This window comes from Trachinotus anak, unplaced genomic scaffold (assembly GCF_046630095.1).
Source record: "Trachinotus anak isolate AG129_WGS33_773 ecotype Australia unplaced genomic scaffold, CSIRO_AGI_Tana_v1 ptg000002l, whole genome shotgun sequence".
NCBI lineage: Eukaryota > Metazoa > Chordata > Actinopteri > Carangiformes > Carangidae > Trachinotus > Trachinotus anak.
This window is the reverse complement of record NW_027273853.1, coordinates 28,362,228-28,388,265: the sequence shown is the minus strand read 5'-3', so window position 1 is coordinate 28,388,265 and position 26,038 is coordinate 28,362,228. Positions and strand designations below refer to the sequence as shown.

Below are 26,038 nucleotides of genomic sequence, written 5' to 3'. Positions count from 1 at the left end.
GTGGATTCATCTGAGAGACAAACACCAGACCTCCGTGGTTGTTGTACTGAGGCCGTAAATATATTTTAAAGCCTTTAATAAAAACATGGCTGTTTCTGCATTTGAGCAGAATGGGAAGAAAATGTAAAAATACCCATCATACTTACTTGGGAGTGTTTGCACATAATTAAAGTGGATAGCCCTGGTGCTAATTACTACCAATTTGTAGTAATTGGTCACCAGGTGAAACCAGATCCAAACAAACAGTGCACAGCTCCTATAAAATGAGCTGAATGGATTAGTGCTCATATTAAATTTTATTCAAATGTTCCAGCGCTGCAGCACGGTGAAGTTTCTATGTTCTCCTCGCACCCGCCTGGTTTTTCTCTTTGTGCTCCGGCTTCATCCCACAATCCAAAGACATGCTGGTTAATTAGCAACTCTAAATTTCCCCTAGCTGTAAATGTGAGTGTGAGTGGGTTTGTCTCTGTAAGTCCTCTGATAGACTCGCTGTGTCCCGCCCTCGTCCAGCTGGGATTGGTTCCAAAACAATAAGCGGCCTAGCTAATGAATGAATGTAGGGAAACATGTAGGAAGCTAAATTTTAATAGATTGATTCCTTTTAACTCTTCCTGTTTCTAACCAGCCGCCCATTTTGATTCTCCAGTTTTCTCCAGATGTGATCTTTTAGTGCACAATTAGACTGAGATAGCAAACAACTATATCATGTGGTCTGGCAACAACATTAAAGTTCATATCATTGACACAGTGATAGGAGTCAATACAAGACAAAAAAAGGAAATAAACAATGAAAGGAGTTTAAATATTTAAAAACATTAGTCCTGTTTTTATATTTTTATATATTTATTCTTTCGCCAAAATTGTATGGTTTGCAAATAATTTGTTGGCCCACCAAACCTTTGTTCCCCACAGGTTGGGAACCACTGGTTTAAACTATATGACTTGAATGCAGCATATTAACAAAACATAATTTTGAACCTGTTGGTTTTTGTTTTACTCTTTCTCTAAATACACAGAGGTTACATGAGAGAGTTTATTCCAGTCGGTTCAGTTTAGCTTGACTTTTTCTTTTCTTTTTTACTCAAAACGAGAGAGAAAAGGCTGTAAAAAGCGTCTGTCCTCTGTCGACACAGTCAGACAGGAGCATTCAGCAGCTGAAGAGCAGATATTTCCCTGGAGCTGGTGGAGACCAAAAACAGGGCTGAAAGAGCGGGAACACTGGACTTCATCATCAAATATCAACTTCAAAGTGCTGATATGTCAGCGTTGTGTTCAGGGTCAGGTCAGGACAAGCAGCCAGGTTTAAGAACCAGGTAGGAGGTAGATTGGATTTGAATGCTCAGTACTCCAGAGTTAATTAGAGGAAGTGAGGAAGGAAGAAAAAGATGTGAAGTGTTTCTTGAGGTTTTTTTCTAGCTTTAGACAGAAGATGAACATTGACTTTTCTGTTCTGACTGGAGGAGATGCCCTCCAAGCCTTAAAAAAACAAAACAAAAGACTCTTAGGAAAGAGGAGGCGCTTGGAGTGATGTGAGTGAAGAAGGTCTGCAGCTCAGGAAGTGGAGCGAGGCGGTGTCGGGGTCAGAGTGTTTGTTCCCCCAGGAGCTGTAAACTGTGAAGATGTGGGAAGTGAAGCTGCTGTATAGCTTTGGATGGAGAGAGTTTATCAAACAGTGAGCACCTCCTCAGCAGCTTCACTGCAGGAGCCTCCTGATTGGTGAGTGGTGAAAGCATGAAGTGTAGAAACTGAAAGCCACAGAACTGAAGTGTGAAGGAAAACTCCATTAACAATCTCTTAGTGTCACTGTCACCTCCTGTTTTCTTATATTTATGCTGTAATTCTGGGGAACTGGACACAGACAGGTAAAATGACCCCCACACTGCCTACTTAGGACCCCCACACTGAAGGAAACACTAATGACTCTCTGCATTTGTGCTCTTTTGTCTCCCTCTGTGTTTGTTTTTTGTGTCATTAAACTGAACTCTGTGATTTACAGCCTAAAGGCAGATGTCCATGTGTTTGTGATTATAAAGCAGGTCTAGGTTCTATATTAACACTGTGAAAGTATCAAAGCCTCAGTCCACAGAGAAATGCACACAGCCTGTATTCAGACACTGAGCCTTAAAACCAGCCGTCAGGACTTCTTGAATAATTTTTACATATATGTTTTTATTTTATATGTACATATATTTCATATATGGAACTTTACTACATGTCATTACATTTGCATATGGTGACCTCCACACCTGCAGCACCATGAATACCTGAAAGTTCGTCTTTATTTGAGTGATTTGTTGCACGAAGACAACAAATCCACACGACGACGGCAGGTCGGCCCGCCCTCCAGTGCGACCAGTGACTTGACCCAAAGAGACAGAGGGTGAACTGGTTTATGTGAAGCATCCTGAGGCATTAAAGCACACCACAGTGAGACATGCTTCATCTGGCTGATGGATGAATCTGGGTTTAGAGGTTGACAGGAGACTGTTACCTGCCCACGTGGGTGGTGGTCTTCATGCTGCCACATACAGTGATATTTTAGATTACAGTATTCTTTCCACTTTGTGTCCCCTCCTGTTTAAACATGACAGTTTCTCCATGCACGAAGCCAGGCCTATAAGAAATGGTGTTCCCAGTTCACCCAGTGTCAGTGTTGGACTTCACTGATGTTCTAATGTGTCTCAATGGCAACAAATCCCTGCGGTAGCTTCCAAGAACCAGAAGAGAGGAGGCTGTTAGAGCAGCTCATTAAAGGTCTCGTATCTCCAGTGTTTTATCTGAAGTGTTGATCTCCATCAGAAGATATATCTGTGGTTTTAAGAACCAAAAACCATCTCAGTGTAGTTTTACATCTCCTCTGTCAGGCTGCTCTCTGGAGCTTGAATAACAACAGGTCAGTCAGCCAATCAGAAGAGAGTCTCTGAGCCTCTATTTCGATTGGCTGACTCTTTTTTGAGTGAAAATATAGCAGAGAAACCAAATACTGCAAGGTTGGGTGGTGGGTCCAGGTGGGCGGGGCTTGGGGTGGTGGTGGTGACTGCTTCGTTGTGACATCACAAAGTTTATACTATATGGGGCCTTTAATGAACATGGTTTTGGAATAATGTTACACAACCACAGATGGCTGTGATGTTCGGGTGTCCACTTAGTTTTGGCAATATTGTGAAAGGGAAAAATAGTGAAGCTTTTTATAAACTCTGAAACACAGAAGATTAAACACTATTATTTACACATGGACAAACTTTATTTAAAAATTGTTCATATATTTTGAGTCTTTGAGGCTCTTTAAGCGAAAAGATAAAGTTTAGTTGGTTAAACACATTTGCTCAGACACAGAATAAGACAAGAGCAGTGTTGTGCTGTAAGTAACAGTCTCAGTGATTCAAAATAAACCCTTCAGCGAATGTGTTTCTGTGTAGCTTTGGAGAAAAGTTGTTTTCAAAATGTCTTCAGCTCACTTTATTCACTTCAGACACTCGCAGGCCTTTTGCTTTGAACCTTGCTGCCCACCGTCAGGCTCCATCCTAAAAGCCGCAGTGTGAATCAGGAATCCCAGACCCAGAGGAGGCAGAACAAACTGCGTTTCATGAACCTGTTCACATCTGAGCCGAGAAACAACCAGGTCCAGGGAGTCAAGACAACAGGACTGAACTCTCCAGCTCGCCTCTAATCTCCCTGAGTAACGCAGATCAAAAGGTCCATGACTCTCCTCCTTCACTGGGCCTTTTTACCTCTGAAGCTGGGCTACATGGAGTCTGATAAAGCCTGCAGAGATCTGGTCAGTAAAGCTCCTCCAAGCATCCTAAGTAGGTGAGTATGGGAAAGTCGAAACCTGTGGTTTTCCATGACCTGGAACTTTAAAATCTTTGTGTGATGGGAAGCGTTATAAATCTGAATTTCATCATTATTACAGGCTCATACGATCCTCTCAGAGTTGGTGTTGGACATCGGCAAAATGTGGTTCACATAATACATACATACCCTCCTCTTCATTAATGAAAACTTATTTTAATTAATTAAGTGGGGATAGTTAATATACATTATTGAGAGGTAATATTTTTAACTGGCAGAGCACAAATACTGGATCATCAATGCTTTTAGCTTCAGCTGCATTTTACACTCGAGGTGGATCATTTTAACCACTTTATTTTCAGTGAGTTTAGACAAGACGCGAGAGAGAGAGAGACTTTAGGCTGTTACTGCCACTAACAGCAAATATTACAAGGGAAATGTAAAAAAATTAAAAGCTCACTACTTAGTAAGAATTTTGGGCCTTGTTTTATAACTAATTTGTTTTATAATTGGATGCAACAACTGCTGTGGGACGGTTAGGTAGAGATTAGATTTAGACTTTATGAATTTCTTTCATCAATTATTGTAACATTAGAAATGTTAATGGTTATTAATCAGTTTTTTAGACCACCCTCTCTCTCCCCAAACTCGAGATTTTGTTGCCTTCCAGGATTGCTCAGCCCTCCCAGCTCCCAGGTAATTAAAACGCTGTGACAAATCTAAGGGTCGGGCCCTTCTTTAGGGTCACCAGATACATCTGAGGAATTGGGAGATGATTAATGGGAGAGGAAAGAGGGAAAACACAAAGTTCTGATGCAAAAAATAATTTTCAGTTTCTCTGATCTTTGATTTTTTTTGTGAAATATTGGATAATTACAAGAGCAATTAAAATTAAAAGCTTGTGAGAAGTTGAAAGGGGAAATGTCTCTTTTGTGAAACTACTAACAACTAAGTCTGAAATGTGACAAGAAGTCTCAACTTACACTGGTTTTATGTAAAAACATTTTTAAAAACTTTTAAAAATAAGTACAATATTTGCCTGCGAACTGCAGTAGAAGTGTAAAGTAGCAAAACAAGTAAATACTCAAAGTACAAGTACCTCAAAACTGTATTTAAGTACTTGAGGAAATGTACTCCTTTCCAAGGCTCCTTCAGCAGTATTAAAAAAGACCAGTGACATAAAGATGAAAGGTTTTGCTAAATCAAAAACACCTGTGACACCTTCTCATAATATTAAACTAAACTAAAATTTGATTTCACATCATCAGCCGTCTTAGCAGACCATGTTCAGGTGTTCTGAATATAAATTAAACATCAAAATGAACTAAGTACAAACATTTAAAAATCTCCTAATTTTCCTGCAGGGACTCAAACTACATCTGAGGTATTCAATCATGAGTTTAGATTTGAGATCTATTTTTTAAATCCCCTATGGTGTCACTCTTTTGTACTTTAAATATTCATGTGCAGCGCTATGTTTTACAGCATTGTTGTAATATTAAGCAGCACTCCTGTGAAAATGTGTTAAATGATGATACATTTTTGACATGAGACTCGTCCTGAACCTTCCTGCACCAGAACCTCTGAAGACTTCATTCACCATTTCCTTAATTATGCTGTTAGTCAGAAGAAAAGGCTGATTTTTCTTTGTGGTTTGTGACTGTGTGACAGCTACTCATGAGCGAGATAAAGATTTTGCCCCTGAAGCCTCTGTAATAATTATAGTAATTAGAAATTTATAATGCTGAGTTGCCTGTGGTGATGGTAATCTGAGAGAGGCCTCTGGGTGCTGAGACGTGACAGACGCTGGAAGAAAAAGGAGAAAATTCACCCATCAAACTGCACAAAGACAAATATTAATTTTTCAGTAGTGTGATTCAACAGGAAACATGAAGAGCTGAGGACAACAGTGAGGTGTGGCTGCCCCCTGCTGGATGAGGGAGCTCCATTCATCTCCATCAGGACAGAGGGCGGATGGTGGAGGGCACAGCAGTTTATTTGAAAACAAACCACAGGAATGTGAAAGAGAATAAAGATGCAGAGGTCCAGGTGTAATCATACTACAAATAAAATCACTTCAAATAAAACCTCTAGAAATTAGTTATAAAGATCTTTAAAACTTTATTTTTATAACTTTTAAATAAGTTAACACTTCCAACTTACTTTAAGACATTAATTGGAAATTATTTATGAACATATATTTAAAATGTCTACTAGTCTACAATATGCAATTTATCATTTAATATGGACCATAATAGTGTTAATGCTTTACTGTGATACTTTACCTACATTTTGTCAGGACTTCTAAACATAAGTCATAGCTGGAAAGGAGTTCTTTCTTTTTCTTTTTACATTGTGATGCCGGCTGTTTTACTGACGGGTCTGAGGCTCCACACTGAGACACCCTGTATATGGGACATATTTCCAGGGACACTGATGGGTTGAGTAATGGGGCCACCACAGGGAGTCTGGGGCAGGGAGGCTGAGCTCACGCTGCAGGAGCCAGACTTTGTCCTGAAAGGCTCAGTGTTTGCTCTTTAATTTGAAAGATATTAGAAAACATTAGAAAATGATAGAAATATGCAGATGTGGAGACTGGAGCGATAATTTGTACTTGAGTTGAAATTTTACTGAAAACTTCATCACCAGCTCTCCTACAGGACCAAGCCAGTGTTTTAGCTCCTCCTCCTCGACACACCTCTTCAGGTTCCTCTCCAGACATGTTTTAAACTATGATTAATATTTTGCTTAACATGGTTTTCCCACATTAAAAGTGGAAAAAAACTTTAAACACTGGGGCTGTAAGCGGGTCTACTTACTTCCTGATTGAGGAACGGCGTCAGGCCTGATGCCCCGCCCACGACCGCTACCTGAACAGGTGAAGCTCATCAAGGTGATCGGAGGGGAAACCATGGCGAGACTCAGCCACACTTTGAGCCTCACTCAGACCCAGACCCGGGAGTTTTTGAGGAGTTTATTGTGACCAAAACCAGCGACTAGAAGCCCAATCAGAAAGGTAAGTGTAGTTAATTGGTTATTGTTAGCGTCTGTGCTAATGCTAACGATGGCTCTCTGTGCTGTTAATGTGTTGGTGACCGGCGAGGGAGCATATATATATATTTATATATATAGATATATATAAATATATCGTGTTAGAGGAAACATCAGAGAGACTCAGCTACGTGTTGGAGCCTCAGTCAAACTCAGATGAGGAGCGTGTTGTGACTAAAATCGGAGATTAGCTGACCTGTGGGAGAGTTAGCGTAGTTAGCATCTTGTGTTTCTTTCTGCTGTTGTGTTAGCTTGCAACTGTCACTGGCTAACACTGTGTAAGTGGCTGTGCTAATGCTAACTCTGGCTCTGCGCCGACAAGGGCCCAATTCTAATCTGGTGTTCCGCTTCTTCTGGTCCTCATGCTATCTGGTGATATTTGTTTACATATTCCACTTCCGGTGCTCGCAGACACGTCATTGTCACCACAGCCGACTCATCTGCGTCATTTCCGGCAATAAAACTAAACTTGTTTGCCAAAAATAATCAACTCTTAAATGAAGCAGCAATATAATTATTAAGCAGATACTTTACCAAGAATCTTCTCAGAAACATAATCCTTCATGCATAAACATCTTTTAGCTGCTAGCGACAACTCAGGCCACAACACTCATAAGCTCCATAACTTCTCACATTCACAAAAAGTGTCTTCATACTTCACATTTTTCTCAATTTTTTCTTACAATAATCTCCAAACTCGCCACGAGGGAAAAGTGCAGGTAAAGACCCCTTGCTATTCTAATTGGCTGGCAAAGAACTGAAGGTGTGGTCAGTGGCCTTTCTATGTTTTGTATGTGCATTGTAATGAGCAGCTGGTACTTAGCAACAAACAAGCAATTTCCTTTGAAGTGGTCATCCTTATATCCTTCATAACACCTGCAAGGACAGGAAGTGGAATATGTAAACACATTTCACCAGATAATAATGAAAACTGGATGAAATGACCTGGAAGCATCAGCCATGAGAAGAGCTGCTCAAATTCTCTACTTGATAAGGAAAGGAGCTTCAATGCTTCCTATCTCATCTCCTTTAGACTAGGAAACACTGGACCTTCCTTTACAAAAGGAAAGGAGGAAATGCCGACCCACAATTCCTTGCTGCAGCAACATTGGAAGCAACGCACCATTGTAGTTTAACGCCGGCGGACCCACATAAATATAGAAACAACAGAGCATCTGTTTTATGTTTGTTACACGATCCAAAATTTGGAAATCCTTGTCTGAGCTCCAAATCCATAAATATAGATTGTTTTCTTTGAAAATCTGTTCAGATTTCTAGTAACAGTATCATCATAACAAAATACTGTACATTAATGTAATTTTACCAGGTCCCCTTCTCTCCACTTAACAAATGTATAAAAATGTCAAAAGCGCTCGTATTAGGAAATTCTATGTACTTATGTCTGAATATAATTTATTCTGATCTTTTGCTCAGTTCCTGATTTTTATTTAATTATTTAAATGGATCAACTTCCTCAGCTTGTGTGTTCCTTTCATGTTGTCTTATTTCAACATTTCAGTGCTGTTTGTTTTTGTGGTTTGGAAAGAAGTATTTATTGTCCATGTGTTATAAATAAGTGAAAGTTCAGTCTGATTCTCTCTTCGTTGCCGTCGTCTTTTCCTTAGTTTTTAAGGAATCGTCCTTCACATCTTTCTCTGACCTCATGACGTATTCCGTCGAGGAGAAGTGCTTCGGAGAGATTATTTTGACTTTTATTTTGACTTTTCGACCACAGCCAAGGTTTCAGGTGTATTTAGCCCCGCCCCCGTCCCCACAAGTTGACAGGATTGGTTCCTCGGGTTCTATGACGTTTGAATCCCTGACTGTCTGGATCTGTCTTTGAGACTGTCATTGGTTCAAGGTGGAAACACTCAGTCATGGTGTCGACTGATTATTTCACTCATCATGTGTCTTTATTATATAAAACATCATGTGGACGTTAACGAGGTGAAACAGCCGATCTTCAAATCTTCTTTCAAATTTAGGCTTTAGTTTGATTTTTATGTATTTTTCCTAGTTTCAGGCAGCTGTTGGTTTTCATTCAGTCCTCTCGCTTGTTCTGAGCACTTATTGTGGGCCACTTTGCTATTGAATTTTCATACTTTACAGACATTAGATTAATTTAATGTAATTAATTTGTCCAGCCTCTTGAAGCTTCGATAAACAATCCATCACAATCAACATCGAGCCATCTCTAATTTCTATGCAGAATGATTTCATGTCTGTGCTGTTTAATCTCACAACAATGGTGAGTCCGACTGTTGGATTTCCATACCGTATGAAAATGAACTGAAGCCAACAGACGAATGGAAAAATAAAAAATTACAAAATTTTATCACGACAGCCACTTTTGAAAGAGAGAATATGGAGGACCGTAGACCAGACTGTCTCATTTCAGTCCGACCTTTGCCGTCTTCGGAGGCCACAACTTCGAAGAGCGTGCCCACTAAAGAATTTGGCCCCTGAATTGGGACGCAGCTATTCAGTGTTTGTTTTGGTGTTTTCATGGGATTTGTTGACAAGTAAAATAAAGAAATAAATCACTAATTCTCCTTTAGGACTCTAAAGGGAACATTGCTTTTCCTGTCAGCATCACAAAGGTTTTCACCAGAAAGAAAAACAAACAAGAAGAAAAAAGTCTGATAGTAAATTTATTGGTAGAAGCTCCTAAACTCAAACTGTATGACAGCGTTATCGTTATTATTTACCACAAAAAAAACCTTCATATTTTTATCTCTGTACAAAACTTCAGTCCAATAATCTATTCTAAAATAGCAGATGTAAAATCATTTATACAATCTGTAAACAAGAACAGAGTCCAGATGAGGAAGAACAAACTAAAAGAGCTGAAACTCTGTCTGAAGGTGCCAACGTGCAAAAAACAAGACCATTAAACCCAGAATGAACGGATATTTAAAACCAGACTGACTCTTCATGCAGAGGTATCCCAGCAATGCATCATGACCATAACAGAATAAAACAACTGTCTTAGGAGTAAAAACTATCACGATGCATTCAGGCATAAATTCTACACATTATACATCTTTAAATCAGTAAACATTAAAAGGAAGTAACACTGTTTAACAGACACGTCTTTAAATCAAACATTAAAGCTGTTAATTAGGATTCATTATTGCTGCCTGAGCCACAGAACAGACTCTGTACTGATGGTAGATGGAGGGAAAAGTCACACAGCACTTCTGATAAAGATACTCAATACTGTAAATTTCCAATAACAAATGTATCTGCACATAATAAACTGTATTCTCCATCTCAGACTATGTCCTTCAAAACTTTCTAAGATTTTGATGATAAATGAAAGAAATCTTAAAGTAAAAGAAATGTTTTCGCAACAAAATAAAAAATCAAGATAAAAATGACATGAACACTGGTGCAGTAACAGAACAGTAACTATTATACAAATAAAATAAATGACTCTGTTAAATACTGTAAAACATTTTGACACAAATCATTTGCTGTTCTATTGAGCTTAAACATTAAGAAAAAAAAAAACGTGCAGGAAGTTTAAACTGTTTTCAGGGAGCTTTAGTGGTCTATGAATATTAGTTAATCAATAACAAACTGATAATAAAAAACAAACAAAAAAAAAAACAGAATGCAGTGCAGCTACAGGACAGGCTGTAGTTTGTGGTTTAATACTTGAACTAGTTGTACTAATTGAACTATTAAAACCAACAACTACTTGTATCATTAGAGCGTCTTTAATACCACAACTGGAGCAATACTTTATACAGCTTCACCCTGCTGAGGGAGCAGTTCTCACACCTGCCACAGTCATGATTACAGAGTTGGTGACAGATTTCAGTCTGTAGCGAGTTTCTTACAGACAGTTGTTGATTTACTGTTTTGTCTCGTGTCGGCTGACAAACATTACAACTCAAACTCTGTTTTCCAGCTCCCATGTTCAGCTGCTGCGTTCTCTGTGTGGTCCAGTGTGGATTCATTAAAGAAGCAGGAAGTGTAGCTCCTCCAGCCAGAGGACCTGATGCTACATGAAGCTACAGATATTAAACCTGGACGTGAGTCTCCTCCTCACAATGAGGTCTCTCACAATTTCCATGTGTAAAAAATATTTTTGTGGTTAACATCACGGGGACATGCTGCTGTGATTAGATACTGAGAAGTGAATGTAACCTGATCAGTCACCGTGTGAGTGACTGATCCTGATACTTCCTGTCTTCAGGTTTATTTAGTTACTGGATGACGTTCTCAACAGCAGCCTCGCTCAGATGTGGCTTCTGCTGTGGAAACAGAGTTTTACTCTTTATCCTGGAGGTTTGAGAGATGTCATTTAATAAAAGTGGATTTATTTTTTTTTTTTGCATTAGCTTCAGTGGAGGTGGTCTTTCTACTGTAAACAGCCACCAGCAGGTCCAGTCGTTTATTAACTCTGATATGAAAACACAGCCTCAGCTCAGTGGGTAAAGTCAGACTGTCTCTGCAGCCGTCGTTCAGCTGCTGCCGCTAACATTTCTCGTCGCAGGTTCACAGGATCAGAGGTCAAAGCGTTGCTATCCAAGCCGTCTGGGTTTCCTGTGTTGGACTTCCTGGTCAGATAGTCCCTGCAAGGAAAAGAGCAAAGGTCACAGGTAAAGGACCATTTTAAAACAAAATTAACAATCAAATCCCCGTCTTTTCCCAATATTTCCTAAAGTCAGCCTGGTAAACACATGATTGTTTGGCAGCTGATGTTAAAGTCTTGACTGCTGCAGCTTCCCCTCAAAACAATCTGCACTTTTCTACTGTTACCATGTAAAGGTAGAAATAAAAAGACATCAGTTTAATTTCTGAAGCATTTTTTAAACAAGTTGAAATGTGCTTTTAGAAGGAAGAAAAATAAAATTCACTGTCAGCTTCAGAATTAAATTAAGACACATGTTGAGAAATAAAGTAGTGAAAGTGTGAACAAAAACATGAAGTAGAAAGTAAATGTCAATAGAAGACATCTATAAATTATTCAACAAAAATGGATTTTGAGATGAGATTTTAATACAGACATGAAGCTGAAGTGAAAACTTAAATAGTCTTAAATTGTCTGCAGAGTGTTTTAACTGTGTACAGTGAAGTGAAACCAACAGCTGCCTGCAAGGACGGAGATGACTCTAAAAACTGCTGCTGCGATTAAATAAACTCTCAGCACTGATCTAAAGTGCACGTTGTTGGTAATAAAACATGCAAAATCACTGGTGTGTCTTTTTAAAAAGTCCACTGTGGTTTGACTAATGGAGCCACAGCTCAGAGGCTCGTCAGCGCTGGAGCTCATTAGCAGCAGACGAGGTTAGAAACAGTTAAACAGCACAGAAAATATTTTGAAAACTCCTACAGCTGCTCTGAGGAGACAGAGTCAATGTGAGATAAAACATGCATGAAGAGAAACTGTTAGTGACTGGAATTATAACAGAGGAGGCCAACTGAGCTCTCTGCTGTTTTACAATGACACAGACAAATCAGTGTTAAATGCAGGTGAGTTATTCCTCACTCCTCTGTAAAGCTGAAATGATAAGTCGTTTAATCGATTAGTTTACTGATAGAAAACTATTCTGACAATTGAGTCATTGTTTAAATAATTTTTTAAGCAAAAATTTCGTCTCACTTCTCAAATGTGAATATTTTTGCTTGGCTTGTTTTGGAAATTATGAGACAAAAATATTATGGTATATGCTCAGACAGATGATCAATTAATCAGCAAGATAACAGTGTGATTAATCGATCATGAAAATAATCAATAGGTGCAGCCCTTCCTCTTTGTAGCTGTGCATCAACAAGCTTTTCCTGACTAGTTCAGGTGAGTTTTTATTTTTTTTTTTAATTGGTATTTTCTGACACTGATTTATGATCTCATCCTGTGGGGTAAACAACTGAACATCACCACTGAGGTGGCAGCTAACAATTATCATTATTGATTGATTGTTTGGTCTATAAAACCTCCAAACAACACCCATCACAACATGGATCTGAGAACTTAAAAAATCAAACCTAATGAGTTTGAAATGTTATTTAAAGGACATTTATTTGACTACATTAGTTGAAGTTTAACATAATTTCATAAAATTCATGTGTATAGTTTTTATGGCTGTTGGTAGCAGCAGTTGGCAGTTTATTAGGAACACCAGCCAAAACTAACACAGTGCTGTAATAAATCTTTCATGAAGGTTATAATGTTCAGATTTTACAGAAATGGTTTCGGAGAGGTGTATATCTAACTGTATGACCATTTAGGAGGCTGCACTGTGATATTACATTATACACAGAGGTGTTTATTGTTCAATCTACCTTGGTTCATATAAATCTGATGGACAAAATAATAGAAACACCAGTGTGTAAAATGCAACGCAGTTCAACAGCCTCCAAATTTGAGCTGGGTTCCTAATAAACTGAGAACAACATTTCTAAAGCAGAGACTGAAAAGCTGTAGTGGATATAAAATATAAAAAGTTGTGTGATTATCTGAAGTCCTGAGCGGTGATGTTTGAGTACCTGCGTGCTCGCTGCAGGAGCTCCTCCCTCCTCTGCAGCAGCAGCTTCTGTCGTTCCTCCACTGACGCACAAAACCGAACCTCCACCATCTGCACTTCACCTTGGTCCGTCTCGTCCTCCGCAGCAATCTGCTTCTGCACCACCTCGTTCTCTTCCTCCGCCTCATCTTCATCTCCCTCCTCGTCCTCCAAGCCCTCTGTCTCCTCGCCCTCCTCCTGCTCTGACTCACTGCTGGCTCCGCCCTCGTCCTCAGGTGGAGGAGTCACCTGTATGAGCGGGTGCTCCATGGCCTGTGTTTAAGACGTGTCTTTGTTACAGTTGGTTTATGTAGAACATGAACAATATGACACCTGGTGTTTCTTCACTGATCAAACACAGATTCAGTTGTTACTGTTGTTTTTTTCTTTTCAGTTGATTTTGTTTTTATCTCATCAGCAAAAACCTTTTTTTTTTTTTTTTTTTTTTTTTTTTTTTTTAAACCCATAAATGTTTTAGAGCTGCAACAATCAGTCAGTTAATCAAAGACAATTAATGAACAGCTCTTTTGATACTTGAATCAATATTTACTGTTTCTACCTTCTCAGATGAAGGTTAGATGTCACATCATCTCATAGCTTCAGCATTTTTTACTATTTTCTTTTTGTAGACAAAACAATGAATTGAAAAAAATAACCTGCAAATTAATTGAGAATGAAATAAGTCATTAGTTGCAGCCGGACATGAGATAACAGTTTGACTAATGCAAGTCATTTAGGGAAAAAACTGCTATTTCTGGTTTAAAGACATACAACAGAAAACTGGTGGTTGTTTCCTTCTTGATCAAATATTATCTTAGTTGTCACTTTGTTTATGAGATGCATTTATAAGACTATTTACTTTTTTTTATCTTAACAGCACATTTTTTTTAATCCATTAATGTACATATGTAAATAATGCTCAATAAAATTCAGCAAATAACAAAATGTTTTTAAAGAGGTGAAACTGCCAAAGACATGTTACTGTTAATACACATCCTCAGGACTGTCTGACTTAATATGTTCCTGCAGTAAATACCCGCCTTGGTTGGACAATGTTTAAATGTGTATTTAAATCACTACATTGTATCTGCCATTAATATTTCTTTTTAATTATTTTATTTTCTGTACTCGGGTCTCATTTGTAAGATCTTGATCTCTGTGACTTACTGATTTAATAAAATATGTATATATGTATAAAATAGACCAAAGACTAGTTATTATCTCCATTCACTGATCAAACAAGAGCTTTTTTGATACTGGTTCCGACACGGTGACTTTCTTAGACACCTCAGTTTGAGGAATATAAACATGTTTTTCATTGAAATGTTAAACACTAAAAACAAGCTGCTGTACAAGAACTCTGACTCAATAAAATGGGTTTAAATCAGGTATATTGGTGAAACACATTGAGGCCTTGCTTCTCACCCCGTTGTGGTTTTCTGTTCGAGTCTGTGGACTCACCAGTGGTGGGGCAACAGTCGGGATTCGTCCCTCCAGGATGTTGTCGGTGGTGACCTCCAGGGAGTGAGTGATCTCCAGGTCCTGCAGGATGAGCTGAAGGGGAACCTGAGGAAACATCTCCTGGATCTGCTGAGCCTGAGAGAGAGAGACAGAGAGACCTGAGCTCAGGAACCTGTTAAACTCTTAACCAGACGAGATTAGCTTGTCTATAACTTCACGATACACAGACGTCGTCCTGTCCTCTGTGCACTCACCATGCTGTTGAACTGAGACGGGTTGGTTGGTGTGATGCCCAGAAAGTTGGTTGTGGCCATAACTTCCACTGAGAAACTGGGCAGCCAGCTGGCAATACGAGAACCTGGGAACACAGCAAGGTCAAAGGTCAAAGGTCAGAGCCTCCCACTGACAGTGACACTCTCAGGCTTATACATAAAATAATAACCTTGGGAATGGTCAAATTTCACTGTAGCTATTACACCTAACTCTCAAAAATAGACGATAATACTTTGCTTGGCCCCAGGGAATAATAATTTCTGACAGGCAGCTGTTAAAACTGTATCTTCTGTACTGATGCTTCACATTCTCTTACCAGAGAGTAAAGGTTTAAAATTATACATATATCTTAACCCATGATATTATGTCTGCTCTCAGAGGATGAATTCTGCTCACATGCTAACATGCTGGTGCTAACATTAGCATGTAACTTTCACCTGTGTGTAAACATCTGGAAGCTGATTTTACAACCAGTGGCTGAAGAGATGTGTCGTTTAGTTTCTCACCATCAAAGTGGAAGAAGTGGTTGAGCTGGTTGAGTTGCGGCCGAGCATCGGCTCCGGGTCCAGGGGCCACATTGTCAGGGACGGCCTCCCTGCTCTCCCTCTCCACATGACCTTCACCTCCGTCTCCGATGTTCAGAGACATCCGGCACGTTGGACACGATGTGTCCTGCTCGAGCCATGAGCGCAGACATGAGCTGAGGACACACAAACACTCAGTGTGTTAACAGCACAACACAATCTGTACTTGTTTAACATTCACCTTTCACTACATGTGGCAAGTGACTTTAGAGATAATTCCCTTTATTATACTGTATCTCATCATTGTGTTAGTCATTTAGTCTTTACTGAAGCTCATTATTGTAATGATTCCCCTGTGGCATTTATTCTGCCATTATTTAAACTCATTATTATGTTTCCCAACGGTGTTTATTTATTCATTAGTCTAACCCATCATTATAATGTTTCCCAGTAGCATTTAGCTCTGTTAACTAACTAATGTACCCTCAAATTGTAATTACCACATTTCCCAGAGAACATGAAGGCAACAGTTGGTCAGCCACGGAGCTGCGTAAAGATTTGTTGTTGTTTTTTTTGTCTTTAAATTTAAGTTTGTTTTCTAAAATGTCAATGACTTAAATTATAGCAGAGTAAGAACAGTTCGTGTTAGTCAGAAGGAAAAAGTGATTCAGCACCGATGTGGTCCCCTTGAGCAAGGCCCTTAATCCCAGCTGCTCCAGCACAGCTGCTCAGAGGCTGCAGGTCAGACTGGTGTTGTACTGGTCAGCTTCCAGTTGTGAATGTGTGTAACTGTGTGAATGGGATGAGGGCGTCAGAGCTTCCCTCTCAGTGAAACTGCCCCAAATAAATAAAGGTTAAAAGATAAATAAACCCACTGTTACACTTCCTGCTCACAGTCGGAGATCAGCTGGGCCAGAAACAAAAACCAAACCTAAAAGGAGAGTGAATCCTGGACTCACATTCATTGGGTCCACACAAACACCACTCCAATCATGTCAGACCTGTGTCTCTACACTTGTTGTGAGCTACTTCTGCCCCCCCTGCAATCAAAAAACAAACTTGTCCTGACCTGTGGAAGAGGTGACCACAGGGCAGTTTCCGAGCTGAGCTCATCACGTCCCAGCAGATCGCACAGTCGTCATTGTTGGCTGCCAGCTCCTCTGCAGACGCCACAGAAAACCTGAGAGGGAGGGAGAATAGTTCCAGGTGTTAGCATCTTTGTTTGTTTACGCTGTCGTTTGCAGATCGTGGTGGAGAAACGTGCAGCCTGTGTGCTACCACTGCTACTGTTGAAAGATATAATGAGGTGCAGCCACTGTGTTGTGTTTATTATTGTTGTGTAGTGACTTCATTTCTCTCACTTTGAATCTTTTTAAATCCATCTAACCACTAGTGCTCCTGCCCTCTGGTCCTGGTGAACCCATTTCTGTGCAGCTCTCGTAGGGCCACCAACACTGGATTTGGTGGGATCAGGTTTCAGTAGCAAGGAAAGCAAAATATGCAGCTGTGGGACGCTGCTGGAGACAGTCCCGTGATGTTTGGACTCTGAAGGTCTCACACTGTGACTCTCCTGTGATTCTTACCGGGTCTCCATGTTGCGGAGAACTCGCAGGTAGTTGTGGTGGCGGCGGATTCTCTTCTGAACCTCCTGAACAAGGAAACGGAGCTGCATGAAGATGACCAGACTCGCCATGGACAACCAGATGTTACTGAAGAGCTGAGAGACGGAGAGAAGGAATTTACATGTTAGAAGAATAAATCTGAGGAGGACTGAGGAAATGATACATTCAGTTTCCCTCCATCAGATGGTGAATGAGTAATAAAACTACACTGTAACCACAAGATCTTTATTTCTTTATTATAGATTCTATTTCTTGGCCCGAGTTACTTTTAGGTTCTGAGACTTAGTTTGGTTTTCTTTCCCGCTGCTGGAAACTTTCAGACTGTGGCTCTCACTTTAGTTCAGTTTTAATTTCACAGGTTGTTAAAGTTTCATTGAAAGCTTTGTTTGTTGTTCCCTGTCTTGATTTGAGGTGTTGTTGAGTGAAACAGGATGTTTTGGGTGAGACTTGATGGAGAAGGTGATATGATGGGTTCTGTGATCTGTGACCACATTTTATTGATATTTCCTGTAAATGTCTCTGAGGGAAACCTGTGTCTGAGAAAATAGGGAATTTTACTAATAAAAGTTTTTCGATCATGTGAAAATAGATTTTTGACATGTATTTGTTGTAATGACAGACCCTCCACACTCTGTGCTGATTAAAACAAACACTAAGTAAAACAAAACTGTTCTATGAGGTTTGGTCTCATTTTTATTAATCTGTAAATTAAAAAGAAAGAAAAGTAATGCTAAGTGAATATATTTGCACTTGTGTTGTTGTCTTTTCTTTGTATTTGTATTTTCTATCTTTTTTTCATATATTTATGTATTTATTTGTTTTAATGACATTCTCATATTTGAAAAACGAAAATATCTGAAACACTTTTAATATGAATTAAACACTAAATAAACTAAATAAAGACACTTGTGCTGATGTCACTTTTATACCTATTGGGGCAAATCTTCCACCAAAAATATTCCAAAACTGCACCAAAATAAAAAAGAAGAAAATACAAAAAAATAAGAATAAAACTAAAGTGAAGGGGTCAAAAGCTGAAATATGGTCAAAATAAATTATTATATTTATCCATAGAATAAAATTCAGATTGAACTGACCAGCATGTGGATGTGATGCAGCAGGTCCAGACCCAGTAAGAGCAGCTCCATCAGCAGGTCGGTGTAGTAAATGTAGGAGGATTTATTCTCCCAGCTGCCCTCCTGGTTCACGTCCCAAAGGTGGATGGAGTACCTGCACAAACACAAACAACACACAGACGCTCCCGTGAAGCCTCTGTCTGATCTAACAACAGGAAACGTGAAGCTACAGAAGATTTCACCCACCGAAACATGACGTGTGTGGTCCTGAGAGTCACCAGCATACACTGAAACACAGAGCGAGAGGGAGCTTCATTCATCAACATTATGCAACATTCAATGTAAAGTGTAATTGTGCAAAGACAAAATGATGGACTTTCACCACATTAAAAAAAACAATCAGAAAAGACACTAGACTTTTTGCAGGAGACTAAGAACCAAATCTTCTCTAATGCAGCCTGGAAATTTACAGATTAAAGGATTTAAGATCAAATGAAGAAACAAAGCCGTCGTCTTTTTTATCACACCTGATGATAACTAGTGATGGGTGGATGAAGCCTAATGAAGCTTTGGTGCTTTACTTCTGTTTGAGCTGAAAAAAGATTTGAAGCTTAAGACATTCAAACACAGCAGGGACAGTGACACCTGGTGGTTTGCAAAACCACCAGCAACCCTTCAAACCCAGAGGCAGAGCACTGCAACTCATCACTGATTTCAGAGATTAAGTCTAATGTGTGTGCAATAGAAGTCAATAAAAGTCCATTTTTGGCCATTTTATGCCTTTATGTAACAGGACCAGTAGAGACAGACAGGAAATTCAGGGAGAGAGTGGGGGAATGACTACAGGCTACAGGTCCCATGCAACAGTATTTTTAATTATTAATGTACTATATTGGTGTAGTTTAAATGTGGGCTTATTTGTTTTACATATATGTGATATTTCATATGAGTTGCAAACACTGTGATGTGATTGGAGAATTAACTTCATTAAAATATAACTTTAATTACATTATTACTTGGTAACAGGTGGAAATGTTTCCATACTTGTGGCTATATACCTCTATGGTACACTGCCACATTTCTCAGTCATTCTCCTCTCCTCCCATCCCCCCAACATGTGAATCACTTTTGCTTTAAGCTGCAAAACAGAAAGCAGATTTGAGGCAGAATGTCCTGAACTGATCCAAGAAATCTGGACTTGCATAGTGATAAAATACAGTTTCTAATGCTTCCATTAAAGGTTTGAAAAACCTTAAATCTGCAAACAGCCCATACGGGTCGTAAAGCATCAGAGCAAGTATTTCACCTCTGCAGCCATGAACGCGGCGGTGTGGCGGCCCTGACTGCGAGCCAGCCGGCTGCAGAGTGTGGCCAGACCACCACAGCACAACAGCAGCACCACCAACAGCAGCAGCACCCGCGCATGGCTGGACAGAGGAGTGGCTGGAGAGAAGGACAGCTGGAGGAACACACACCCAAACACAAAAAGACGCACACAGAATACATTACAGATGAGAGATATGATGACCACGTCAGTCATTGTCAGTTCGTAGAATGGTTAAATCATCAGTACACTGTTTGTTGCTGTCTCTATTAGTAAAACACAATAATCTGGAAGTCGGCATCTTATGTCTTGTAAGACTTTTATTTCTTCCTCAGAGTCTATAAATCTATAAATAGATGTCTATAAATGTCTGCTGTGAGGGAACGACATGTCACTCGCAGCTGTTGTTGACGACGAACAAGAATTAACAGCATCTATTGGTTTCTTCTTCTGGGGGAAAATGAGCACTGGTGTCTGTAACTATGATGGAGCCAGTGGGAAATTAATGTGAACTTTGGAATCACCTTTCCACAGCCTCCAATTAATGTCTAAGTACTGTGTCAGAGGCTTCAAATCCTTGGAAATAAACTAAATACTGTCACCATCATCATCAGATACTCCTCTCTGTGGTTGTGTATAATTTAGTCGTAAACATTACATATTCAAAGCGGTCCTTGCAGAGCTGAACCAGGAGATGGAGGAAGACCAGGACGGCGAACCAGAGCCACCACATCACCACCTCCTCCACCGTCTGGACGTTCAGGACGCCGAACACGAAGATGAACTTGTAGAAGATGAAGTTCCAGAACTTGTCCTTCAGTTGCTGCAGAGGAAAAACAAACAGCAGGTTTGTTTTTAATGTGAGGTCAGAGCTTGTGCTGAATTTTATAACACATCTAATTCCTGGACAGTTTCCTTTTATACCGTCTGAAAACAAGACTTAAACTGAAGGTTATCTCACTCTTTTTACTTCACTCTAGGAAGTAAGGAGGTCAGGAGCACTGACAACAGGTTTGACTGTTTTAATACACTGCATGTTTCTTTAATCAATTTGAATTCAGTTTACTGAAATGTTGCTTAGTTGTTGTATTTTATTATAAGATTATTTTTGGTACTTGAGTCTTCATTGATAGTAGATATAAGCATATATAGACAAGAAATGAGTGGGATGTGAGGTCAAAGAAAGACCCTCTGCAAGAATCAAACTGAGAATGCCCCAATTACATGGTATTCATGTTAACCACTGGGACGCCTCAGGCTTAGTCTTTCATCTGAATTTTACTCAACAACTCAACAACCATAATTCAACGTCTCTATATGGATGACCAGAAAAACTCAGAACTAAACAGTTCAGCGTTTTAGGGGCAAACAGACGACATCTGGGACTAATGTTGAGATTAATGTAATATTAATATGAAACTAACAGCAAACACCACAGACAGAAACACCCACCTGTTTCTCACTGACACGGAGCGGCCCGAACACAACACACTGGATGAGTTTGGCAATCAGCAGCAAGACACAGCAGGCTGTATTCACCATTACCTGCTCACACAGAGACAGAATCATTATCAAGCTGTGATAAACAGCTCATAGTGAAGTTTAAACAAGTATAAGTAAGCAGGTTTGACGGGACGAAAGGATAAAACAGAGGATAAAAAGAAGTTGGCATTCAATAAAGAGCAAGAAATTCAGTTTTTGGGGTTTTTTTTGTAGATGATATCAAGAGCTAGACCGATAACATTTCTAATTCCTCAGTTGATTCTTTGTTTTCCACCATATTTGATATTTTTCATAATATTGAGAAAAAAAGAAACATGTAATCAATTATCAAAATGGGACTGCTGTGTATAATGGTGGTCACCAGGGGCCCAACAACAACGTTTTGCCCTGGGCCCACTAGGAGGTTACTGTGGTCCTGCTACTGGGCAGTTTCCATCATATACCCACCGTGTTAGTGAATGCACTCACCCAAACGAAGACGCTGTCAGTCAGCAGGTACAGCAGGACATCAGCAGCCACATCTCCGTACCCTGCACTCAGGTACTGCCCGCCGTGCCTGATGTAGCGGCCGATCCTGGAGCCGTGGAGTGGGTGGGTGTGGGTCTCCTCCGGGGAGGACTGTGGGCGGGAGTCGGAGGTGCACACGGTCAGGACGGTCCCGACAAGCAGGGCGGCACTTAGCGCCGTGTAGGTCTGTAAACTGGGCCATGGGAACCGCTCCAGGAACAAGAAAGGCATGATGGTGGCGGAGTGACGGGCGGATCAACACTGACGGAGATTTATCCCGTTACATAACACGGAACACGCTGTTTACAGCGATTAACTGTCACATCACGGCGGAGTTCACCTCTACCAGGTAAACCGCCCGCTGGTTAGAGCTCCTCCTTCTGTGTGACAGCTTCTTTCCTACTTCGTCTCCTCCAACCTTATTTCCATGAACTCAGCTTTAAACATTCAACGCCAACGTTACAACTGAAGTAACGTTAGCTAGCTTTGTAGCCAGCCCTCCCGGAACCAACGAGCCGTCGCTCATTGTCCTCAGTCGGACTTCGAAGGCGAGCGAGAACATTTCAAATTTAACAAATACATCTGCTAATTGATTTTACGCCGCTGTCAACCTGTAAATCTTTAATGAGTCTCCTGTGACAGTGAGAGTCATATTAGCTTAGCTCCACTTGCCAGAAACAACAACACAGGGGACTTCCGGTCGGTGGTTTTCAGAATAAAACTGCCATTTCCTGAAGACCTTTCAAAACAAAGGCCTTCTTTTTCGCAGCTTTATAGTCGGTGTGTTGACGAACTAGAAATTATGAATAAAGAACGATATTTAGACACAAGAACTCCAGAAACGTTGATGAAACTTGAACTGTAACGATGTTAAAACTATGAATGGGATTTAAAAGTTGGATACAACCAAAAAAATAAGTTTTTGAACATTTTTACTTTTGAATGGAGTTTCTCTCTGAAAGTGTGAATGAGTGCAACAGTTTGAAAAATGTATGAAAAGTTGTCGAAAACCAGAGATTTTGAACATTCAGTCCATTCATCTAAATTGGGAAAAAAAGTGTCAGAAAAACACTGAATATTTTGTCTGAATATTTTACCATAAAACTGGACTGAATTTGCAGCAACCCCCCCTAATAAAGCAGACTGAAGCAGATTTGGAGCATTTCTGTAAAATACCATTACAAAACTCAAATACCACCAAGCTCAACAGGAAGCAATGATGACAATGTTTACCCACAAAAAACAATCTTTATTTGACAGTTAATTAATTTAACGTTCTGTAATAAAAACGTGTGAACTGTAAGCAGATCACCTGTGGGGAGGGAGAGGTGCAGTTATTAAACGAAATCATTTGCCGTGTTCAAGACATGGATTATTATAAGAACTTACATTATATATTATTATATTATTATATTATAAGGTGTTATAATACATCCATGGTTCAAGATCAGGCGATGGGCCAGCAATGGTCAGGCGTCTTCCCCAGGATGCACACTCCAACAACACAGGTGAGACGCACCTATGGATGTATTATGGTGAAAGATACTCTACATACTTTCTCAACTGTCTCTGTTATGGTGAAAGTGCTTGAACGGAAATAGCATCGCTGTTTTTTCCGTTACCTCATTCGTTTTTTATAAGTTCCGCTAGGAACCTTTCTCTGTCTCGTTCATGATTGTATAGTATCAGCTTTACATTATTTTCATCATCTTGTTGCATTTGTTTGATGTACATTAGTAATTCAATTTTTTAATATATATTTTTAAAGACATACTTTCAGTTGCGTAGCTTTTATTTTTACGATTCAGACCTTCGCCGAGCGGGCGGTAATGTTTTGGTGACGGACCTCAGACGTTTCATCGAACACGTGTGAGCGATGGCTTCACCCACCCAGGACGTAAACCTGATCGGTCTGTGTGACGGAGAGCTCGACCCGAAAAAATACCGGTCCTCTTTTCTCACCAACAAAGTGGGGGGGCAGCCGGACTGGTTGCCGGTCATCTCCCGGCAGTCTCCCCGCTGTGGTCGCTGCGGAGCCCCCTTAGCCCATGTGGTGCAGGTGTATTGCCCCCTGGATGCCTCCCCCTACCACAGGAGCCTCCACCTGTTCGCCTGCCTCGGTGCGGAGTGCAGCGGCCGCTCGGAGAGTTGGACGGTGCTCCGCTCTCAGTGTCTGGAGACTGAGGTGGCGGCGGCCCCCAGCCCGCCTGCCCCGCCTCAGGAGGCTCCTCTGTCGGCCACCGACTGGTGTGACACCGCTGATGACTGGGGCATGGAGGAGGAGGGTGATGACGGGTGGGGGGGTGTGAAGAAGGACACGAAGGCACAGGAGGAGGCTGCAGCTCCTGAGGCAGGAGGTAGGACTGAACTGCATCAATAAATGTGATGTATTAAGATGTATAACCGTTAAAATGACAACTGGTCCTCGGTGAGACGGTTTGACAGTGAATCTCTGTCCGGCTTCAGACGAAGGGCCCGCGGTCACTGTCTGTTCCTCCTCAGCAGGCGGCGCTGCGCTCGGGGAGCGGGACGTCAGCTGCAGCCTCCGGGGCCTCACTTTGGGAGAAGTGCGGGAGGACGCGCCCGCCTTCCGGCCGCTCTTCATCAGTGTGGTGGAGGAGGCAGATCTGTGTGGGGGGGGCGACCTGGAGCATGCGCAGGAGCTGCTGAGGGAGTATGAGAGGAGAGAGGGGGTGGTGGTGGGGGGGGTGCAGCTGGACAGCAGCGAGGAGAAGTATGAGAAGAGCAGAGCCAGACACGGAGACGCCGTCTTCTCCAGGTTCATGAAGAAGATCTCACTGTGTCCACAGCAGGTCCTGCGCTACTGCCACGGCGGGGAACCGCGCTTCATCTCCGAGCCGCCGGCCAACACGGCCCCGGTCCCGGCCTGCGGCTCCTGTGGAGGATCCAGGACGTTTGAGCTGCAGCTGATGCCGGCTCTGGTGAGTCTGCTGCGGAGGAGGGATGGCGGCGCTGAGGCGGAGCTGGAGTTTGGGACGGTCCTGGTTTATACCTGTGCGAGCAGCTGCTGGACGGCAGGGTCCGGGTCAGCTGCGGAGGAGTTCTGCTTCGTTCAGGCCGACCCGGACCAGCAGCTGTTCACATGACTCAACAGCTGGATCGGTGTGATCCTCAGTGTTGGTCTGAGGTCTCGTCTTTACTGACCTCCAGTGGTTTATGGCTCATGTTGACGTGTACTCCAGGACACTGTGACGTCATCGCTGGGCGGGGTTACAGGTGCGACAGAAAACATGACTGACTGCGCCCTCCAGTGACGTCAGATGTGGTCAGAGGTGAAACAGAACTGAAAGTTTGAAGCAGAGAGCAGCTCAACACTGCTCCTCAGTCTGATGTTAGGGTCACACTCAGCAGCTCAACACTGCTGCTCCTGCACCTCATCATGACCCCAAACAGTGATGTCACAGCAGGAGAAGAAGTGTAGGCTCAGCTGAAGGTGATCAGGTTAAAGGTTCATCAGGCTAATTTTTGTCAACCAAATGTCACAGATTGGATTAAACTGGTTTTACAGCCACTCGTCATAGTTTACATAAGACACAGTCTTACTGCAGTGAGGCCTCCTCAGAAAACGCTGCCACTTATCAGGGCTGTAGCCGACACTGAGAAGACCTGAATCTGGAGGTTTTAGCTACCGGGGGATTTACCTTCTGCAAATTGAAACTTGGTAAATATTTTATATATATATATATATACATACACAATATTTTTTACAGACTCAAATCTGACTGATTTTACCAGGATTTTATTCCCTGGAGCCTGGAAAAGGCCTTGAAACAGCATTAGACCCCAAGGTTGGAAAAGACTTTCAAAGAAATCATAACTGAACAGTTGAGTAGCTAAAATATGAAGAATCCAGATCACACATTTTAGACTCTTTTTGGTGATTGGTGGTGTTACATTAAAGAGACTCAGTGTTTCTCAGTCCTGCTTCTTATAGGACAGATAGAAAATGAGCAGCTGATTAGATGCCAAAGACCCATGAAGTCATATTTAAACAATAAACTCAAATGTTGGTGCAGTAAATGATATTTCTTCTTGACACAAGAGGTGATTGTGAGCAAACCCACAGAGGAGCAGTGGTGAACTGCTGCTGTGGCACATGTTGAATGTTGTCAGAACCTAAACAGAGCAGAGCAGCAGCAGCCCCCCCCCCAGTGAGGATTTACCCTTTAATAACATTCTCAGCTTCTCTGGTTTGTTCCTGCAGCTCAGTAGTATTACCTGCTCTGACCTTTGACCTCTCTGTAATGAAATGAAAAGTCGCTGCTCTGTGAACTGAAGTGCCTGAAATGAAATGCAAGACAAATGTAGACATCTGAACTGTGAACACAGTGATGCAGGTTTTCACAGAATAAATTATTTTACAACTCAC

The 26,038-nt window shown here is 41.1% G+C and overlaps 2 protein-coding genes and 1 long non-coding RNA gene across 5 annotated transcripts; 2 read left to right on the top strand and 1 right to left on the bottom strand.

Moving 5' to 3' along the window:
* The first annotated feature begins 5,998 nt into the window (after positions 1 to 5,998).
* LOC139607609 (uncharacterized) lies at positions 5,999 to 13,602 on the top strand. Its single transcript, XR_011684874.1, has 4 exons — positions 5,999 to 6,808; positions 10,760 to 10,883; positions 11,348 to 11,453; positions 13,466 to 13,602. It is a non-coding gene; the product is annotated as an uncharacterized lncRNA (long non-coding RNA).
* Positions 9,482 to 21,879, bottom strand: LOC139607566 (E3 ubiquitin-protein ligase AMFR-like). Its single transcript, XM_071460549.1, has 13 exons — positions 21,610 to 21,879; positions 21,091 to 21,183; positions 20,297 to 20,461; positions 19,621 to 19,773; positions 18,561 to 18,601; positions 18,336 to 18,468; positions 17,200 to 17,333; positions 16,686 to 16,796; positions 15,599 to 15,792; positions 15,074 to 15,177; positions 14,820 to 14,954; positions 13,342 to 13,631; positions 9,482 to 11,426 (listed from the first exon to the last, which is right to left on the bottom strand). Exons 1-13 carry the CDS (start codon positions 21,877 to 21,879, stop codon positions 11,279 to 11,281), a joined length of 1,971 nt encoding a protein of 656 aa, XP_071316650.1. The 3' UTR covers positions 9,482 to 11,278.
* A 1,034-nt stretch (positions 21,880 to 22,913) lies between these two features.
* Positions 22,914 to 26,037, top strand: pdcd2l (programmed cell death 2-like). 3 transcript variants are annotated; one of them, XM_071460584.1, is made up of 2 exons: positions 22,914 to 24,005; positions 24,115 to 26,037. In XM_071460584.1, the coding sequence occupies exons 1-2, from the start codon at positions 23,525 to 23,527 to the stop codon at positions 24,753 to 24,755; spliced, it is 1,122 nt and encodes a 373-aa protein (XP_071316685.1). In that variant the 5' UTR covers positions 22,914 to 23,524; the 3' UTR covers positions 24,756 to 26,037. The 3 variants fall into 3 exon arrangements, with proteins under 3 accessions (XP_071316685.1, XP_071316693.1, XP_071316700.1); XM_071460592.1 differs by having other exon boundaries at positions 22,917 to 24,005; positions 24,151 to 26,037; XM_071460599.1 differs by having other exon boundaries at positions 22,919 to 24,005; positions 24,154 to 26,037.
* Position 26,038: the final 1 nt, after the last annotated feature.

Coding starts and splice junctions, on each gene's coding strand:
- LOC139607566 (XM_071460549.1), bottom strand. CDS start 21,879: ATGCCTTTCTTGTTCCTGGAGCGGTTCCCATGGCCCAGTTTACAGACC. Junction 18,469..18,560: donor ACCACACACGTCATGTTTCG/GTGGGTGAAATC, acceptor GTGTTTGTGCAG/GTACTCCATCCACCTTTGGG. Junction 15,178..15,598: donor CCACTTCTTCCACTTTGATG/GTGAGAAACTAA, acceptor CTGTGTTCCCAG/GTTCTCGTATTGCCAGCTGG.
- pdcd2l (XM_071460584.1), top strand. CDS start 23,525: ATGGCTTCACCCACCCAGGACGTAAACCTGATCGGTCTGTGTGACGGA. Junction 24,006..24,114: donor TGCAGCTCCTGAGGCAGGAG/GTAGGACTGAAC, acceptor GTCCGGCTTCAG/ACGAAGGGCCCGCGGTCACT.